The 22,247-nt window shown below is 35.2% G+C and overlaps 2 protein-coding genes and 1 long non-coding RNA gene across 3 annotated transcripts in view; 2 read left to right on the plus strand and 1 right to left on the minus strand.

Moving 5' to 3' along the window:
* The window catches only part of LOC149777862 (indolethylamine N-methyltransferase-like), a 57,635-nt gene extending 42,219 nt beyond the window's left edge, over positions 1–15,416 (minus strand). Inside the window, exons 1-2 of the mRNA XM_089938965.1 lie at positions 12,189–15,416; positions 11,822–12,024 (exon numbers count right to left, since the gene is read on the minus strand). The gene's annotated coding sequence lies outside the window, so the exon portion shown is untranslated. The remainder of the gene's footprint in view (positions 1–11,821; positions 12,025–12,188) is intronic.
* A 1,291-nt stretch (positions 15,417–16,707) lies between these two features.
* On the plus strand, positions 16,708–18,889 carry LOC149777863 (uncharacterized). Its single transcript, XM_089938956.1, has 2 exons — positions 16,708–17,751; positions 17,800–18,889. The coding sequence occupies exons 1-2, from the start codon at positions 16,902–16,904 to the stop codon at positions 18,690–18,692; spliced, it is 1,743 nt and encodes a 580-aa protein (XP_089795082.1). The 5' UTR covers positions 16,708–16,901; the 3' UTR covers positions 18,693–18,889.
* Positions 18,890–20,020: 1,131 nt separating this feature from the next.
* LOC149777864 (uncharacterized) overlaps positions 20,021–22,247 on the plus strand; it is a 224,073-nt gene continuing 221,846 nt past the window's right edge. Inside the window, exon 1 of the long non-coding RNA XR_016415476.1 lies at positions 20,021–20,298. This is a non-coding gene — a long non-coding RNA (uncharacterized LOC149777864). The remainder of the gene's footprint in view (positions 20,299–22,247) is intronic.

A 22,247-nucleotide genomic window follows, 5' to 3' on the forward strand; every position in this document is an offset into this window, starting at 1 on the left:
ACCACACATACGCACACAAATACATAATCACACATACGTATACAAATATATTTTGCTCTGAACAAGGAAAATGCAACTGATTTTTAATTCCAAACACTATATACACGTATTTCTGTAATCGAGTAAATACATGCAGGATCCCTGTACTGTAGATCTAAAATTAACCCGCCACGATCGATACATACTAGACGCTGGATTCTACACTCAGTAAGCTGGAATATAAATGTCGGTTTTCTGTAGTTTAGATGTAATGTATATGCTGTCTACGTGCTGTGTTGTTCTAAATGTTTCACGAATAGAACAGAAAAATACAGGAACTGCATATTTTTGTAAGTTATAAACCGTAGATAATTATGACCATATACGAGGATCATAAAATTACCTCCCTTTCATGAGTCGAAAAATAAGTAGTGTATGGGGGAAATTCTGTGACATAAATTAAAAAAATTAATTCGAGGTGGTAATGATAGTTATTGATATCGGAAGATAATTTTCTGCTTATATTTTTTCGAGAAAGCGGTTTTATATATATTTTCTGCTACTTTTTGTATTGAATGCGGGTTAATATCAAAATATTTCGCAGCTGAATGCATCGAACGAAATATAATTACTTCGCCAGTTTCTGTGTTTATGGAATTTACCGCCCTCTTTCCGATTGTTTTACATCTTCCTGTATTACCACATGCAGAGTTCACGCTTTGCGTGACAACACGAAGGTTGGATAAATTATTGTTTTGAGGATCCCCATCAATATGATCAATAACAAGACCGTCATTGATCATCCCATTATGACATTCATACGTGAATCTATGACACAGATAATGTTTCTTTCCCCCCTCGTATGTGAACATTAGATAACCATGATTATTAATATAACCAACTGTTTTTTTTAACCTGCAGTGTCTGATGACACCATTAATATCTGATTCATAGTTTGTTATTGTGGGATGTGGGACAAATTTATTTTGCTCCATACATACAATAATATTATTTGTCTAAATCATTGTTTGTCTGAAATCTTGATATATAATCCTCCACGGATTTTATAGCGTTTTCACCATTATTATTTTTTTGTCATAATATCTTTTAAGTTCTCTGAACCGTTTTCCACCGCACTTTCCACATAATCCTGTTTTTCCTCGCACTCCAATACCACACCGCAGACATGGTATTGGTCCTATACTTCCTCGTCGTATGCTTTGTGAGTGCATCCAACAAAATTCCTTTCTGGAGGATTTGTTGCATCGATTTACTGAGCCGATCATCAACCATTTGCATTGAGACATTGTATATATCTAATTTTCTTTATTTAAATATTTGTTTTAATTATATGAATGAGTTTGAGAGATTATCCCAAACTAGGCCTGTTAAATATAAATTCAACCTCGACAGATTATCTCCAGACTTGCCAGTGCGAGATTTGGTTGATCCGAAAAATAAAAGTTTGATCTCGAAAATTCACGACGCCAAGAAAGAATTTTACACGGTTGGCGCATCTCATACATGGTCAACGTTCAAGATTATACGCAATACTGTCAAGGACACCACAATGAATGACAAGCGAGCTGCAACTATCATTAACTACATCTCTGAATACGAGGGCAATCAAAAATATTTCTTCAGAGTAAAATTTATTGTATTAACAGAAACAGGTAGTTGGATTATCCGTGACAAATATGATCCTGTCCTTGGCAATAATAAAACTGTCATATTAAGTAACAATTCCAGACCAGGTCTACTGACGGGCATTGACAAACCGTATTATGAGCGAGCGTATCCTGTAACAGCGGTTATTTATGGAATCTATGAGATAAATAAAAATCCCAACGTTGATAAACTGGCACCAATGAAATTTTCAAGGTTAAATTGTGTAGCCGAACGAGTAATAGAACACTTTACAAACGCGATGCGTGGAAATGGATTAACTGATTTAAGGCGTGAAAAAATAAACTCGTGGTCTGATTCAGTTAAGGATACCGGTGCTACAATAAAAGATGTTGCTGAGTTAGGAAAACTATTAAAATTTCCAATAACCGTAGCGACAATAACGGGAGAGGTACTGTACGAATCTAAATATAAATCGAAAGGAACTCCAATAAATATTATTGATCATAATGCGCATGCATGGACTAGCGCAGTAACAATATTTCCACGTGATCGAACTGTTAGATTTTACCCCTCAGATATGAGTATGTTTGATTTTATTAACGAAATGAGTAAAACCGATCCTGTATCAGTATGGTTATTTAAAAGTGATGAGGAAGGTGAATTTGATCAGTTTGTCAGACCAAATGGTGAAATATATCGAGCAGAATCCCTCCATGACGAGATGAAAAATCTCGCGGAGACGTTTTTAGAGTGCAAGCACGCGGAAAATACTGACAAATTACTAACTAATTGTTTTACCGTTCCATCTGTTGCGGCTCATTTTGCTAGAGAAAAAAATTCATGGAAACCAACACGATTTGATTTACTCGAGGACGTACGCGCAAGTTGCGTCGAATACGGACATGGCGGATTATGGAATACAAAATATAATTACAATGATGTTATTTCGGTTGATATGGTTGCATGTTATCCGGGAAGTTTTCTAGGATGCGGAGATTGTTCTGTGTACTTTAAAAGATTTGGTCACCCTACAAACGAGATGACGCGAGTGGCAATTAATGGACCATTACCTGATTTTGATCTGACTGGATTCGCCTGTATTGAATCATTCGAGTTTAACGAAAATCTTCACAAGATTTGTTATGTTTGGTTTGGTAGACATTTTTGTGAAAAACGTTGGGCACCTATAGTTTTATTACGATATATGCTAGATTGTGCGATACTGACATCGTTGGTGGTCAGTGAGGCGATTATATCATATCATGCACAGACGAAAGTTTGGTTGCCCATGTCAGATTCTATCAATCTCGATGAAGTTATTAGCGAGTTTAAGGAAAAATATCCTGATGTTTCCGAAGATGATATTCCTAAAATTCTCGAGAATAAACTCAAAACCGCAAAAGATCTCGGTAGAAAAATTATAGGTAAATTTACTCAAGGTGGTGCATATGATCATAAAAGACATCACGCACGATTAATTCTAGATGATGCCGAGTACGATTTTATAATTGCTGATACAACAGCGAGAAATATATTTGTAAATCGAGAAAGTGTTTATTTATCCGACGGAACAAAATTGGGTACGATCGTTAGTTACATAAATGACGTCTCCCCACAGTATACTCATCTAAGATCTTCCATGTTGGCTTATGTTTCCATAAATTTATTATCGATGATTAATAGATTTCCTAAGACCGCAGTCAGAGTCGCAACAGATTCGTTTTATATTTCAAGTAAATATTTAGAATCTGTTATGAAATTTACAAGTAATGATGAACGATGGGGTTCGTGGAGAATAAAAAAAGAATTATTACACAATTATACAGAATCAGCAGATGTTCCAATGAGAGATTTTTATCGTAAGGGTAATAAAATATCAGAAATGTCGAAAGCGCCATCGTTGAGTGATCCAATAACTAGATATAAGACAGTATATCTCAATGGACCTGGTGGATGCGGCAAAACGACTCGAGCAATTAATGTTTTTATAAATTCAGATATGATCGTGCTGACACCCACACATAGACTTGCACGCGAGATGAAACAGCGGCAAGTACAATCGTGCACGTATCATAGTTTCTTTCGATGGCGCGGGGATACATGGACTGCTGAACGAATGGGAGAAAAATATATACCTAAAATAATTATTTGGGATGAGATATGTACGGTGTCATTGGATACATTAAAAACGTTTCTTGATTGGTTGTTGACGAAAAATACCGCTATAATAATGTGTGGCGATCATGGTCAACCGCCGCCTTTTGTTGGACCATCTCCACATGATTGGTTAAAAAATTTCGTTGATTATTACGAAGAAATAGATGATGATCATAGAGCTGTCGATGCAAATTTAAAGGAGTTTAAAAAATTAATCAGATTACAATCAAACAAAATTCAGTGTGAAATAATACGTGGAGTGATCTCAGAGACCTCAATGAGTGATTTTTTAAATTTATGGAGACCCACCGATTTGATCGTAGCAAGCAGAAAAATAATCAGAGACGATTTACAACAGCAGTTATTTCAACTACATAAAGAAAAATACTCAGAATTACCCATACCGTTGTGCTATAGACCATCAGATACACGAAAACAGAATATTAATGTTGATATTCCAGGACAGACTGAAAACACAATCTCGTATTAAATGACATTGTCGCCGTTGATATCAGTGTGGTCAAAGATGCATTACGCGCTGACAAATCTCCATGGGTGTTGGGATACGCCATGACGATCCACTCCTCTCAGGGATTAACTATTTCTGACACACGAGTCTGGATTGTAGACGATCGCATCGAGTGGTCAAATTTAGTTTATTTAGCGGTATCGAGGGTCAGAAAAATATCTCAATTACGGAGAATTATAATTCCTGAAATCGTTAATAAATTTAACGTCATTGATGATGATATAATAAGAAAAAAATTAATCGGATACAAACAATCTGATAAAAAAATAAACGCGACTTTGATCTTGATGTTGAATTTATTATTGAGTTAAAACAGCAGCAGAATAATCATTGCGCAAGTTGCAATTGTATAAAGCTGTGGACGTATTCGAGTAATGATTCAAGACAATTTACCGTAGATAGAAAAGATAATAGCCGCGGTCATACACGAGAAAATACCATGTTGACCTGTCTTGAGTGTAATCGACGTAGAGGCGCCAGCACCTTGGGTGCTGGCACTAGTGCAAGTTAAGTGATCGCGGTGGTAGTTGTGTATCCGCGGAGATTATTTGTAGTTGTTCACGTGTAAATCCACGTTGAGGAGCAGCCGAATCTAATCTGTAGATTGCAGGTCTACCTGAGGATCTTGTCACGGTGGATATTTTGTGTGTGGTAACACTCCAAATAGGATCAGTCGCTCTCGCGCTACCACCTTCAAGTTCACCAGACTCATATAAATATCTGATTGTAACATCACCCAATATTTTTTGTTTTCAACATCTTTTCGTTGTGTTGGTATATTTTTTTTTTTGTAATTGCATTAATGGGTTTCATGTTGGTTGCTCGTGTAATCTCATTATTTAATGCAGCTATCACGCTTGGTAATCTTGCAACCCACTCGCGAGATCTTTTATCCTGAATAAATTCCCTCGCGTATTGATATCCAAATAACCGCTCAGCAAATGTTCGATTAAATCGCTCAACAATTGCCTGATCACGATGAATTGCAGTATGACCTCGTCGTATTTTGGTATTATGTTGTTTCATCAGCGATGATACTGGACCAAGAAATTCCTTACCAGGATCAACCTGTAGTAGCTGTGGCCATCGTAATGGTCCTCGTTGATAAATTCGTTCAAACGCATCGGCTACTTCAGATGATGTTTTCGCTGATAGCGGCTCTGCTTCTTTATATCTACTTGCAACATCAACTACGGTTAACGCGTATTTGTATGTTTTTCTACGCACAGTATCATGCGGCAAAAACAGAATATCAGCTTGATGAACTTCATTAGGAACACTGACATCGAAATACGCGTACTGAATTCGTTTCGGTGGTGGTAGATAAATTTGCCATATTGCTTGTTTGGATAACCACGTTTTAGCAGTAGAATGTTTAACCGCTGCTGCATCAGCAAGTTTACCAATTGCTGCTTTGCCTCTCCAGTATCCTCTTGGTGAATAATAAATCGATTCCATTATTAATTACCAGCCCCAAACGCTAATTTACCTTTCATCGCGGATCTTACTAACCAATTAGCTAATGATTCTCTAATATTTTTTTTTTTATGGAATTTAACGCGTGAATTAATTTCACATCCGCAATATGTCTATCTTGTAGATTTTTACTTTTATAAGCTACATCATGAGCGTGACATGCTCGATCAATAGCGTTTAATGGTTCCTCGCCTGGTTTTGGTTGATCTTGATTATCGAGCCTGATATCAAGTCTGGTACCAGGACCGCAATAATTATATCCTGGTAGATGTTTTTCTCCGCTGTATTTAGCCCATGGAGCACCTGGAAAGTTTGACATCATTTTAGCAATATCACCACCGCGCTTATTAGGTAAAAACGAAAATTTCTTTCTACCGCATACAGAACATTTTCCACCATACGCTATTTTTTTTATTTTTTGTTGTAACCGTAGCTAAATCAGTAGTTGGAGTTTTAACTATACAGGGTAAGCAATATAAATTCATGACATAATATATATGGATATAATTGATTTCTCAGCAACAAGAAAACGAGAGCCAGTTAAACACCACCCTGCGTTACCAAATTCCATCAGAATGATTATCATAGGACCATCTGGATCGAGTAAGACGCAGTTATTACTTAATCTGATAATGAGATGGTTGAAATGGGATAAATTGTATTTAGTAGCACCATCCGCTGATGATCAACGATGTTATGATGTACTTAAAGATTTCAATGAAAACGCATGATTACTGGATGAAGGTAATGATTTTTCTAGAGTTTATAACCGATATTGATGAAGCACCATCCGTAGATGTTTTAGACGGATTTATTAATAATTTAGTTGTATACGACGATGTGATGCTAGATAAACAATCAAATCCAGCCAGAATATTTTCCCGAGGTAGACATAAAAATACAGACGTGATCTATGTTACTCAACGATACACACAAATTCTGAAGGTGATTAGAGACAACTGCAACATTTTAGTTGTGTTTAATGGCGTAGACACACACACACTTAGAAATATTCATCAAACTTGGTGTGGTGGTGACATGGATATAATTAAATTAAAAAATTTCTTTTCACGAGCGCAAGCTACTCCGCACGGATTTATAACAATAAATTTACATGATCCTAGAACAAGATATCGTGTGGGTCTTGATAAAATATTTGGATAAATTAATAAATTTAATTAAAAAGATATCATTCATATAATGAACAACTGTGCGTGGCTGCGTCAAGGAACCACTAACAAATGTGATAAAAAATGTCTTGGAGAATATTGCAAAGTACATAATTATCTTATAAAGAAAAATCCTCATGCTGGTCCACGAAGTTGTGTTGGATGTAACAACGGCGTTAGAGGATTATATCAGATTTGCAAAAATTGCGGTGGAGATCGATACAGAAGTTTGATGATATATTACAGAAAAAGAAAGAACATAAATCCAAAACCACCATCAGAACTTGAATATTACTTGAAACATAGAACAAATAAAGATGAAACAGATGAGGAGAAACGACAGCGAGAACGCGTTGAGAAATATTCATCAAACTTGAATTTACATAAATTAATAGCAGCAGAGAGGGTACCTACCAACGTTGGTCGTCAAAAACATAAACAAGAATAAATAAACATGTAGAGTACTTTATTTTTTCAGCTACTATTTCGAACTGGGGTTTCATTGATGGGGTTGGTTTCAACAGAAATAAAACATCTCAAGGAAACGTTTATTTGTAAAAATCTGGACCTTTCTACGAGATGATTTTATTTGTTTGTTTTTATTTTATTTGTCGCAATTCTATGGTCTGTTCACCCTCTCTGCTGCTAGGAGACTGGAATGCAAAGGTGGGAGTTGATTCACATAAAAACTGGCAAAGCATTTGTGGACCCTTCTACAATGCAGAAACAAATGAAAGAGGACTCCAGCTCTCGGAGTTTCTGTCAACCACATTATTGTGCTGGCCAGCACGTACGGCCCTCGCATAGCATCTAGCAACAATTTGCCTCCACATGAAAATAATAAAACAAATAATCAACTAAGAATCAGATTTGACTTTGAAAAATTGAAAATGTCGCAGAGGCCTTCGAAGCAATGATAGGAGGTAAATTTGCAACTCTGATAACCATGGACAAGAAAGATACCGACCTACCAACCAAATTCAACACAGCTGTGACAAGCACAGCCAGCGAGATCTTTGACAAATATCGTCTAACAAAGAATCATTAGGTAGCAACAAAAGACGAGAACTGAAAAAAGGAAAACTAAATCATGAATGAGCTAGAAAATACAGAGAAACCCTATGTCGGGACAAAAGATGAGTTCCATTTATTATATTAAGATTTCCTTGGATAAGGTTTGTTTTGTTTATGTGGGATTTAAGTTCATTTTTTCAGCACATGACAGGCTACACGTGGCGGCCATGCAAGACCCACCAGACGCATCATTGATCCATGGAAAGCTACTAGCAAGCTATCTCACATACCCATGCTGGCTGTACCCTAGACAAGAACCCTCGCGAACAGTGGTGGGATATGAGAGACCTGTAAAGGAGAGAACGTTAGAACAAGGACCATATGGGGCCCACTTCAAATAAAGAACTGAAAACAATCACAACTATTTATAAACTGTTATCTCTTATTTATTTCATTTAACGAGTGATCATAATAGATCGCCTGACAGAGCACACTTGTAATCAGTCTTTGTAGTATGTAGGTAAGTGCAATGCAGAAAAGTTGAATATTTGTGTGCACAATTTTGAATTTAAGTATTGGCATACACTTATTTTGTTACCTCAAAACATCTAGTCTAATGCAACATGTTCATGTTCCATATGTCTGATAAAATATTTTCTCTTCAATTCCTTTTCTTTGAGAATGTACTTGCCAACATTTCAACTTTAGACTTGAAAAACAATTATGAGTATTTAACACTGTTTTCTTTATTGATTCATGTTCATTTTGACATTGCAAATAAGGGACCCGTTTGGCAGAGTGGTCTGAAACCATCAGCTCGAGCAATGGCTGCCATTTCACCTATAGATGCAAGGGCGGGATCGAGTTTCTGGTCAGGTAAGTGAGAATGCTTGCCAGTAGATTCTCGTGGGTCAGTATTTTTTACTGGGCATTAATCCTGGTTCTTTCGCCACAAGTTATAGTCGCCGCTATGTATAATCTAACATGCGCTGAATAATGGCATTAACAACAACATCATTGCTAAGTACGTAAGCACCTTTAGATGATTTATTAGGAGTTTAGAAAGTTACTACAAACGCAGAATAAACTGAATCAGCTCATCCAGTTTTGTTCACGTTCATATCTTGTCATCCATTATCCATCTACATAGGTTTTCTGCAGTTGTGTAGGACCTAAACATACAACTGCATCCTCGTCTAATGTGCGTTATCTGTGGAAAATACGAACTGAAGTTTGAGTTTTTGTATGTTTTTGTTAGTTCTCGTGATAAACAGCAAAATCACTGGTAAAACTCAAACAGATAACGTCCGGAAAACTCAAGTATATGATATGAAACATAAAATGAAGCATACTTTCACATCGTTTACTTTACTGTCAGATATGTTGTTTAGTTTATATTTTAATTTTGTTTCCATACATGTACCAACTGGTAATATACAAGGGACTAGGACAAGACTATTCCAAGTCGGAGCATGATATTAGTTCTGTGCCAAACCATTTCTCTCACAAATACGGAAATATATTTTCCTACATAATCCCCACTTAGGTAAACTCTATTTCTGTGTCTCATCTGAAGACATGATCTACTAATACATTATGTAGAAAACATGATCATAGATATAAATCATATTATTTTGACTATACTCCATCCCGAGTATTGCGGCAAGGATTAAGTACTTTCGACTGTATTAACTGGTACATAACATGTATGTAATAATGATCAGACTGGCTGAAAACAGTTGTGCTACTTAAGGAAAACACAGAGCCAAAGTTCCATTACTGTACATGCAAGAAGTTACTAGTTTTATACGTATGTATATTTTATGCAACGTGTGGAACATAAACGTATCTGCATTGTGTGTAATACTACTTTATGACTAAATTGTAAATATCTGCTATACTATAGATATTATATAGCTAATTTGTGTACATTGCTATTTTAATATATTATAAGTACCTGTAGGTTGTATAGAATCTATAAATTGGTCTTTGCAGTCATTAACGAAAATATTAATAATAAATGTATTCACTAGTTTGGGGTCGTTCTTTATTGGATTGGATCATCAGTTTATTTTACGACGTGGGCTATTGCAAAATATCATGAAGTGAGTAGCATACATTGGGTCGTATGACTGCATGCATGTATATAAAAAGATATCCCAGGACAATTTATTTCCATCCTAAATTAGACTTATTTCATATCTTCTTGTTTTAACATCAGTCTACATACGTGTTTAATGTTTATATATAATTTGAGAATAATCATTAGGATTATTAAGTGGAATTACACAATGCTTATTGGACTAAAATATTGTTCTGGGGCTATTGCTAATTTAATTTAAGGAGTTGTACACAATGCTTATTGGACTAAAATATTGTTCTGGGGCTATTGCTAATTTAATTTAAGGAGTTGTACACAATGCTTATTGGACTAAAATATTGTTCTGGGGCTATTGCTAATTTAATTTAAGGAGTTGTACACAATGCTTATTGGACTAAAATATTGTTCTGGGGCTATTGCTAATTTAATTTAAGGAGTTGTACACGATGCTTATTGGACTAAAATATTGTTCTGGGCTATTGCTAATTTAATTTAAGGAGTCGTACACAATGCTTATTGTGCTAAAATATTGTTCTGGGGCTATTGCTAATTTAATTTAAGGAGTTGTACACAATGTTCTTTTGATACATCGAGACCTTTGGCTGAACCGAACATTCGAGAACCTTGAATTTATTCAGACCTATAATGTTTTAAACTTGTGATATCAATTTTGAAATTATTTTGCATAACTCTGTATGTTACTATTCCTTTTTAAATAATATCTTTCATAAGTAAATTATTTGCTAAGGTTTACAAACCTTGTTGGTTTAACTTCGTTATGTTACTAAGTGTATGGGCATAAAGTCTTTTCACTCGAAACAAATCTAATCAGTCAAAATTGTCACTTGATCGTCAAAGCCTGTTGCGCATCTAAGGGACGCTGACATCAATGCCTTCAAATGAAAGCAAGCATTTTCTAAATCAAACGGCATTTTAGTCATTGGAACCGCAAAAGCTACTTATGCAAGACAAGTACCTTGGATGTATGTCAGTGTAGTAATTTACAGAAAAATCGTACATTGAATTGTGATGTAAAGGTCTTTTTGCAAACTAAAAACTGCAATCTACTTGGACTAATTCGGTTTATTCTACAGTTTGCCTGATCACATGCTTGACAAAAACGTTGTAAATGAGAACAAAAGAGAAAAAAACTAACAAAACAGTTCGGTGCGTTTGCAACTTCTCAGTGGATCCTTGAGGTGGCATACATTTTAGGCCTGATCTGCTGGATTGACTTCAAAGCTGCAGTGACCTATTATTACTGAATTATCAATCTTGATGATTTAAGTTCTGTGATTTAAGTAGACTGGAGAAAATAAAGTACCAACATGTTTCCTCTGAAGTCTGATTAAATGCAAATGACCGAAATATGCCATACAGGAACTTCATAATAAAGTACCAACATGTTTCCTCTGAAGTCCGATTAAATGACACAGACCGAAATATGCCATACAGGAACTTCAGCTCTAAGATATACAGAATACAAAGAGTGCTTAAAATGGTTGTGGACAAATTATAAAGCCAGGAGATCATAAAAGTTCAGAAAGCCAAACAGAATAACCAAACAAATACGTTTCATATACCTATAATATTGTTCATTTCCAGTCTTTCAAAGAACAAACGGACCCTATCAATGATTATGTACAGATTATAAATACGGTAAAATTAGAAAATGACAAAATAACATTTTTCCATTGGCATTTCTTGAAAACATTTGATGGTAATATTTGTTCTGGAGTTTGTGATTTGGTGAATGCATTTACCTACCATGATTTATCTAACTGCAGGATATATTCAAATATAGGGACTATGTGACTGATTTCTCCATCTGTCCATTTTTGTAGAAACTCTAGATTCATTTGGAAAACGTCCCTTAGTGTAATTTCTTCAAACCAAGGGGCAGCACAAAATGTTATATTGGGAATCGGAACTGTGCCAGCATCAAATAGCTTTTTTTCCTGTTATACCACCTGAAAAAGAATTTAAACGATTTGTGAGCGCCTAGCTGAAACTTTAGCTAAAAACTTACTAAAAATATTTTACTCCGTCCGTCTGTAGTAAAGTGTCGTTTACGTCGTCTTTTCAGAAACAAGAATGTGACTAATTACTTATGTGTAAAGGACGAAATACTCACTTGAGCTTTCATAGTAAACTTGGAAAAGGTCGGACCAAAGACAACACAGCAGTTGACGAAAACCAGTCCTATTTGGTGGCAGCTCGAACCTAACCCTAACTAAACAAATGTACATGCACTCTGTTAATGGTCTAAATTTTGAAGGCAACTCTCAATCATGTTTTTGATTCAATTCTGTATGAAGGATAGCAATACCAAGCTGTGAGATAACCTGACCCCAATTACGGCATTTGTTTATTCCTTAACAGTATATGGGTCATCACGAAGGAGACTAAACATGCTAAGCCTTAAAAATCTAACTTAAGCTAACTGGTGATCAAGAAATAAATACCTTTTTTTCCATATAATAAATGACGTTGCTTTTGCAGAGGTTTACAAAGCAACATGACTTGTGTCATCTTAGAATATTGCACACAGGTGCCTCTGTCCTACTGCAGTAATGCTATTGAAATTTTTATATTTTAATGTTGCTTTTTGTGTTGCTGAAAATCTTGATAAGGAAGATTGAAATGACAAAGAAGCAACTAGATTTGTCTTTGCGAAGGATTTAACAACACTATAGAAAGAAAATATCATACTCAAAACGTCCTAACATGTAGAAAAATCTGAACTGAAATTGATGTAATGACAGGAAATTCCATTCATATCACCTACCTATCCATCTAATCATCTTCAATTTTAATTTGTCTGTTGTAAGTGATACTTGCCTAATTGAAGATGCAAAGATTTTCTGAAAGGAAAAGCCCAGGACAAACTAAATTTTAACATGGGTCTAAAATGAAGAAAAGCTTTAACTGCCTGAAAATCTAATCATATTATCTACATTTATATCGAAGATTCCATACCATATTTCGCTTGTCTACATTAAGTGGTCGTTTGTTTACCTGTGATAATACATTTCTTATTAACAAAATCAAAGACATAAAACGTCACAAAATGTAAGAAATGTGTGAAATAAATAACATGTGCATTTTGTGCCAAACTCACAATGTGGTTATCCGCACATAAATAAAGAGACACATATTAAACTTCACACATTCCATGTGAACTGTGATTGCTAGCAATGCTTTTGTCCAAAACTTTCATTTCCCAAAAGCATTCTCAAAAGTGGAAAATATAAAGTCTAATGGCATGGTAATTTAATCAGGTTATTTGCATATTGATACAACAAAGTCAGGGAAACTTCATAACCCTAACGTAAGTGATGGTTTGCATAATTATGCTAATGCGTTTATCATGATATATTTACGGATGGACAGAACCAAATCACGACTCCCCCATCACAACTATTATGACGATAAAATCATGATGTAATCAAGTGCAATTTAGAATATATGCTGACATGAATATTTGTCAAACCTGTACAACATTTACCGACATTTACATTTTTATAAGTTTTGGGTGGGCGCCAAAGATGTGCAAGTGATTTAAATGGTACACACAACCCTTAGGTTGCATATCCGATGTTCTTAAAACTGAGCTACCACAGATCTATACGTTGATCAATTGTTCAGAAGTTGTCAAATGTTTATCTATTTTCAAAAAGTCAGTCATATTTGATAAAGGAATCATACCACTAGGTCAAATTTAATTGAACTTCCTTGGTCAACTTTCGAAAATGTTAAAATGTTTTTAAAATTTTAGTCAAGACAGCCATATTTCATAGTAAACCGCCATCATTTGAATAAATCAGAAAATTCTTCATGCCAGTATTAAATCTGGTCCAGTTCTGTTGAGTGCTTTGTGCAAAGTTGTCAATAGCAATTATGAACGGAAGAAAGACCAAATCTTAATTTCACTTGACCTTACGGTGAGCCAAATTTAGACAAAAGAAATAGATGCTACTCTAGGTTTGTAGAGGTAATCTTCGCCAAGTTAAAATACCACAAAGGATCATGTCATTCAAAAGTACCAAAATGTCGTTACAGCATGCAGAATGCCCATTACAATTCATCTTGCTTCATTTAATCGGGACTGAGACATCATTATATTGGTCTGGGTGGTCTGAAAACAAATGATCCAAATTCTCTTAAAACATTCTTCGGACTTGTCTTCAAACCATTAGTCAGAGTTGTCCTTTATTAAAGTGTAAGCAAAGTTGCTTCGCGGTAGGATCAGATTTGTGGCAAAGTCAGTATGTCTTGCCTTGTGCCACGTTTGCTTCTGAAAACAATGTCAGGCTTCCTTCCGAACTTCATAAATTACCTTACCTACCTCCAAGCCAAGATTAAGCTTTCGAATCTAGCAATGGAAACTAGAATGAAAAGGAAACTCAAATCAGTACATAATCAATTAATGGCATCCAATTCCAATGAGATGCATTTTCACTGACTGACAGGGCATCGTGTGATTTGTAATGATTCAGGATATAGCCCCGTCAGTAAGACAGATCTTAGTATACTAATCTATTAATCTGTACATATTCTCTATGATCAATAATTTGAAACAAAAGCCACAAATAGTAATGAAGACTCGCGTCTTCTATATAGGCTCCGATTCCCATTAAATGCATCAATGACCCGTAAAGGTGTTAATCTATGAACTGAAGGTAAGTCATGATATCCTGTGCCTTTGTGACTTTTTCATACTGAAGATGGCGCACTTTATATGATATGATATGTATAAAGTTCTATGTATCTGAAAAGAATTTTAAAGATAGAGAAGACAAAAAAATCTTATAATACGGAAAACAGCGATTGCTTGCACGTGCAATGAATGGCATAACTTCAGAGATATTTTTATTCATGGCCATTTTACTTTTAAAGCGCACGCTGTATGTTATGATACTCAATGTTATATTATAAATACTAAATATCAATTGAAAATAATGAGAATATATACATTTACAATTGTATATTTTCTTGCCATTATTATATATTTTGGTCTTAATGCCGGTAGAAGAATCTTATTTATTTATTTTAATAATTATGTTAGGCCCAATAAAGAGTACTTGTCGTCTGTCTTGGAAGGATGTACTTAGGCTACAGTGTACCTCTATCTGTAGTTGTTTGTTTTCTTTGTTTATTTTCCTCTACTTGTTTTATTTCGCGACTATGATAGTACTATAAACATGGTTATTTACAAAATTAGTTACAAATAATTGTATTTATGCTTGAATACTCTAATTCTTTAACTGTTCAATTCTAGAGAGAGTTCCAGGTGAACTTTTACCTAGCATATATAAAATCGCCGATATTTGCTAAATCTATATGTGGTTTAAAATAAGTATATATATATATATATATATATATATATATATATATCAGCCCTTTCTCTGTTGTCAAGGAACATGGCGCATTTCATATCTGAGTAATATACAGTTTCAGACTGAAAGTAAGCAGCCTAAATATTGAAACTTAGTATGCGACAGCTATTTGGGACTTGAAGATAATGAAAAAGGCAAGGATGTTTTCCATTATTTGAAAAGCAAACGGTGTCATATATATATATATATATATATATATATATATATATATATATATATATATATATATATATTGTGAAGTTCTATGTGACCCACTGCTATGCGTTGGGGTGGGATGTTCCCAATATTTATTTGAACTACTATGGAATTCCCACCCTGGCTCGTTTTTGTAGGAAGTGAAATTAGTGATAGAGAGAGATACAGCTCCGAGCCCCCAGTCTGCAATACCGACAATTAAATTATTGAGAACACAGAGGTGAAATTCAAAGAATAACAATTTAATACAAATTAAACGATATTAATTTCTCAACCAATCTTCTTCCTCTCGACCATGTGACAACCTATTTCATCACGTGATTATAGTGTGAGATGGCTTTCCCCTGTACTTGGTTTCTACTCATCTGTCTTTACGCCGCCAATTCCTTTCCTCCTTCTGGTGTTCCCCGTACTCCGATTCTTCCTATCCTCTGTTGTCTCATTTTCTCCTCCTCCTTCTCTCTCTCTCTTTTTCTCCCGCAACTAGGCTTGTTCTCGGTCTAATGCTTTGTTATATCCTATCTCTCCCGGTAGTTCTGTCCCCAAAAGCTTCCTACGAAAAACAGAAGGACGTTAGTATTTGTGTTAGCCATCTCGCCTCACACTACATCAACAATCAATCAATCATCAGCTAAAACCTTTATTCTTGTTGACCCATTTAGAAATAAATAATTTAAATGTTCTTTATGAGCATTACTGTACATACCTTTGCTCGTTTTCGGCTAATAGTAACGTTTAGATAAAGCATGAACGACATGAACGACTCCCGTCTTTGATGTCTTCCGGTCACGTGTCATGCTTTTCGGTCAAGTCAACACTAAGCCATCAGGTGGCAGGGTCCAGTTTCGTAAATTGGCCCCTGGCAAATTTCTTAACTTAAGGCTATGGTGTGACTTTTTCAGCTATCATTGTTTAGTATTTATAGATATGGATATATTTGTGAACTAGGTGTTTTGGGCTTGTATTGTTCTTGAAATTGATGTCAGGCATGTACACCTTCCATAGTTGCTCTGCAGTATGTTGATAGTGAAATACCAATAGTTGGCTAGGAAGAAGAGTTAACCTTACACTCCTTGTTGAGAAGTACAGTCAGTTATAGCAATGGCGCGTACAAAGCAAACCACAGTTTAGAAGCACTGGATTCCCCCACAGGACTATCTGAACTGTCCACTACGGACTCCGAAGCTCAAAAAGAGTAAGAAGAATCATATTACACAAATTAATTAATCCAAAAGAAAATAATCAACAAACAAATGGAAAACAACATGGAAAAACGTGACATCGAAAACAGAATGCGAGAAACACGAGGCAATATGGCGACGAGAAAAGAAATCAAATACCTGGAGAAATTCTTCAAGCTGGAAAGAATAGTGATGCATGACAAAAGCTACCTACAATGTAAATACAGGGAAGGAACGCAAGAAATAGACATGAGGCACATACAAAGGGAAAACATACCTTGTCTAACCACAGTAATGATAGCCATGAAAATAGCCCATCCAGAATGTATGGAGAGAGTATACTCCATAAACCCTAATGGATACAAAGGCTACATAATAAGACCAAAAGGGAAAAAACCAATCTTACCATATGGGGAAATACATATTGGGAAAGAAAGAGTGACAATAAAGGAACCAGAACCATTGCTAAGAGAGATAAAAAAACGATCAGGAGAATTACATGTTACAGACATCCCGCTGGAAATTCCAATAGAAGAAATAGTTAAGCGCTTTGAGGAAAAATTCAATATCCTGGTTATCTCAGCAAGGAATAGAACAATAGAAACAACATCGATTTTAGATGGAACACGGATATTAGAAATAGAAAGCAGTAACTTGAAGAAAGTAAAGAGAGCCTTTTACATATTCGGATTCTTAGCAAAGACGTGGTACAAAGGATGCATTTTTGACAGAACATGCAATAGATGTGGGAATACAGGTCACACACCATTCAAATGTCCCCAGAACTCGGAAAATATAGGACCAACAATGACATCTACAAAAACAATCAGCAGACAAATAGGAAATATGCAGCCACAACAACAACAACAACAAAATACACAAGATGAGCAGCAGCAACAACAACAGCAGCAGTTACAAGAACAGGGAAAACAAATACAAGAACAAGAAATACCGAAACAAGCAGCAGAAAAGATAGAACAAATACAACAACAAAGAGATGAGCAGCAGCAACAACAACAACAACAGCAGTTACAAGAACAAGGACAACAAAAACAAAAACAAGAACAGGAAATACAGAAACAAGTAGGAGAAAAGCAAAGGATAGAACAAATACAACAACAACAACAACAAGAGAGAGAAACTATACTACAGAAAGAAATTGAAAACAATAAAAAAGGGCTAAAAGTCCAACTGCAGCAACCCAAACAGTCAAGAGGAAATGAACAACAAGGGCAACAACAACAGCAACAACAACAAACAAAGCAACAACAGGTGATGGAAAATAGACAAGAAGAACAACAAAAGAAAATAAAACCACAACAGCAACCAGAAAACTTAGAACTGCAAGGGTCAACAACAACGACAACAACACCAACAGATCAGCCTCCAGAAAACGAATCACAGGGATGTAAACAACAACAACATCAAATACAAATGCAAATACAAGAAAGTCAACAAGAAAATAACAAGCTAATCCAACAAGATATTGAACCTGGGCAACAACTAGAAAGCAAACTACACCCAAAACAAACAAAACGAAGTCTACAAGAAAAAGAAGTGATACCAATACAGCCATCATTACAAGAAAATGACTCAGAAGTTACAGCTTTCAAATTACAACAGATTCAGAAAACACAAACACCTAGATTATTAGAAACACCCCAAACAAACAGGATACCGCAGCAAAATTCAAATGAAGATCCAGAATTGCTACAAACAATGGAAACAAGCCTAGATTTAAGGAAAGCACTTCGAAATAAGACAAAAATGAAAAGACAAGAAAGGAGAAAAAGTCAAAAAGAGACAGAAGAAAAACCTATGTTCAGCTACGATGAATACATTGAAAGAAAGTATGGAATTTAAAAAAAAAAAAAAAAAAAAAAAAAAAAAAAAAAAAAAAAAAAAAAAAAAAAGTTTTTAAAAAATTACACTTTAAAAAAAGCAATAACACAATAGCTAAACATACAGAATACCAATCATAACATGTAGGGCAGGAGGGCCTCCCTAACTGGTCTGTGAAGATCAAAAAGGAGAGAGAACCCTCCAAAAAAAAAAAAAAAAAAAAAAAACAAAGGAAGAAGAGCTAGCCTCCCATAGCAGTAGACACGTGGGTTCAAGGCAACTAGAGTATCTCAAAAACGGCTTGGATGACAACTATTCTGAATTGCATCAAACTATTTAGTAGACAATGTTTTTCAAAATTTTCATCCAGGGAAAGGGCTTGCATTTGCACTGTGAGCACCACATGCTGTCAAAAATGGCATTTGGATGTGAAAAATGCAGGTATAAAATAGGGGTTGGGGTGCATAAACCTCTTCTGCTGTGAACTGCCATTGACTTCTCTGGTCAAGTGAATACTATTCGTATGCTTTGTTTTCATATAGGTATCTAAAAATATGGACCTTTTTGACCTCCTTTGTGTATTTGATTTTTTATGATTTTTTATACTAGGTCCCTGATTGCGGCATTAAATTTGTACATAAAAACTGGACCCTGCCCCCTTAAGGAAAATTGATAATTTTTTGATGGTGCAGTCAGCCACATCTATTATACTTTTTTGTTTCTTTGTGTTTATTTAAATAATTTGTATGCATTAACTTTATTATATCTCCTTCCTTTTTACATATATCACTTAGTGTTGTATGTAATGCTCTTTGGAGAGGGAGGTAACTGTGTTTTGTACCTCCATGTGAGAACTGTTTACATCATGACAAAGTAGCATATTTTGGACTTAACTTACTAAATATGGGAACAAAATGGTAACCATAATGTATTGTCTTGCATTTTCTGTAGCTGTCAAGGTTTTGCACCCTTATTTTTATGAATAATATTCACATTTCAGTACAGACAGACCTAAACAATTGGATAGCATGTCAACATGTATTCTTTAAAGCAATTTAACTCCACAGGAGCAGATAGAATTCAGAGGAATCATACATAAACATACTGTTGTGAATATTGAATGTCACCAGTTGAACGGTCTTAGAAATAATGATGCATATGGCATATTACTTGCTATATTTTGGTGAAAAGAATGAAAGTTTTAGCACACCGACATAGTTTCTACCTTCATGACCCCACTCTGAAGTTGACATAAGAGATTCATATCTCACACTTGGGTGATCATAGAAAATGTTTCAGTGTTATGTATATATCTTGAAATTTCTAAGTTCAGTTAACAAAGGGGGAAAAGCTTAAAATTAAGTGGCAGCTTCATGCATTTGACAATACACATACAGTTTCTCCTCTGAAAGTCTTATGTTTTCACTGAATGTTAAAAGTACATCAATATCACTGGTTTCTTTTCTTTTTGCAGGTCTCAGTTTGCATGGTAGGAGATTAGGATTAATCGGTTAGTCATGCTGAAAGAAACAATAGCTTCAATCTCATCCAGATACTCATTCTGATTTAAGTGCACAAGAGAGTGACTTTGACGGACAGATTTAGCTTCTGAAGGAGTTGTTTTATGGTACGTGCTTATCAAAAGCCAAGCCGGTGATAGGCTTTTTACCTTAAACTGGATTTTCCACTTTAAATATTTGTTCTATACCTTATCTTATTATTTACTATGATTTTGTAATCTCCAGAAAACATTAAAGTCAGTTGTAAGTAAATTGGTGTCTGAGAAGAAATTTCTCTGTTAAATTGTATTGAGTAATTTGTATATGTATGGTCAATTTCATTGGCTATGTATCAATGAATTTATTTGATATGTCACTTTGTAAGTTTTAGGGTCCCACACATCAGTATATCAATATTCCAGCATTGTCTAATGTTAATTGATTAAACTTTGTCTTCTCCAGACTAGCTAGACTTGTGTTGCGATTACCCCCCCCCCACCCCACCCCGCCCACAACACACACTGACACAACACTGATGCTGCTATTAGCATCTCCAGAATGATAATGAAAAGTTAGGAACAACTTCTTTTATATCAGTCTAAGAGTACTTCTAAAGCACATGATTTACTTAAATGTGTGATTTCTTTAAGTTTGCTAGAAGAGTTTATAGAAACTTTTCACTTCTGTCACTGACACCTAACATAGCATTTCTGTCATTCCCTCCTAAAATTTAGAACTTCCAGATCTCTTCTTGACATTCATGAAACATTGTAAAGGAATTTTGATTTTGTACTGATGCTATGGTGGTAAACAAAGACTAAAAGCATTGTAGGTTGCAAACAATTTGAAATCTTTCAAGAAATGCAGTCAGTCATAATTCACAATGTAAATAATGCAGTGCTTTTTGCCGCAAAGAGGTAACTTTTTCAAAAGCATAATACCATTTTTAGTTTTGTACACAAAAAGTTTTCCTTTATACCATTGTACTAGATCATGTCTAAATATGTGATATGTACACAGCTTTTGACATAAACCATTTTTAGCCAAATCCTTAAGGTGGCAGGGTCAAGTTTCGTAAATTGGCCCCTGGCAAATTTCTTAACTTAAGGCTATGGTGTGACTTTTTCAGCTATCATTGTTTAGTATTTATAGATATGGATATATTTGTGAACTAGGTGTTTTGGGCTTGTATTGTTCTTGAAATTGATGTCAGGCATGTACACCTTCCTTAGTTGCTCTGCAGTATGTTGATAGTGAAATACCAATAGTTGGCTAGGAAGAAGAGTTAACCTCCCATAGCAGTAGATACGTGGGTTCAAGGCAACTAGAGTATCTCAAAAACGGCTTGGATGACAACTATTCTGAATTGCATCAAACTATTTAGTAGACAATGATTTTCATAATTTTCATCCAGTGAAAGGGCTTGCTTTTGCACTGTGAGCACCACATGCTGTCAAAAATGGCATTTGGATGTGAAAAATGCAGGTATAAAATAGGGGTTGGGGTGCATAAACCTCTTCTGCTGTGAACTGCCATTGACGTCTCTGGTCAAGTGAATACTATTCGTATGCTTTGTTTTCATATAGGTATCTAAAAATATGGACCTTTGTGACCTCATTTGTGTATTTGATTTTTTATGATTTTTTATACTAGGTCCCTGATTGCGGCATTAAATTTGTACATAAAAACTGGACCCTGCCCCCTCAGCCTCTCGGAAAAATACAGTTCAGAGCATGCATAGAAAGTAACAGTTGTACATCTACAGCATACCCAATAACTGCACGTAATTAAAATATATGTCTTAGTTTTGGTTTAATTAAATTATCTGGTACGACTGTGTTTCTTGCGGCGGGTATACAATATCAAATACAATGAACGTTCATGCTCTTCTACGCTCATAAAAATGTTTTGTTTATTGCGTTTTGAGTCCTTAAAATTAATGTTATGTATTGTATAATATATAAACTTCAAAATATGGGGGACTTTCTTCAAAATAAAATTTGCCTTTCAATATTCGCTACCATAACACATCATCGTTCTAAATTTATGTAATTACAGATTTCATGTCAGAGACTAC

The sequence above is a fragment of the Sinohyriopsis cumingii genome, chromosome 17 (genome assembly GCF_028554795.1).
Source record: "Sinohyriopsis cumingii isolate HCF-2022 chromosome 17, ASM2855479v2, whole genome shotgun sequence".
Taxonomy (NCBI): domain Eukaryota; kingdom Metazoa; phylum Mollusca; class Bivalvia; order Unionida; family Unionidae; genus Sinohyriopsis; species Sinohyriopsis cumingii.

Coding starts and splice junctions, on each gene's coding strand:
- LOC149777863 (XM_089938956.1), top strand. CDS start 16,902: ATGGAAAACAACATGGAAAAACGTGACATCGAAAACAGAATGCGAGAA. Junction 17,752..17,799: donor ACAGCAGCAGTTACAAGAAC/AGGGAAAACAAA, acceptor AAGCAGCAGAAA/AGATAGAACAAATACAACAA.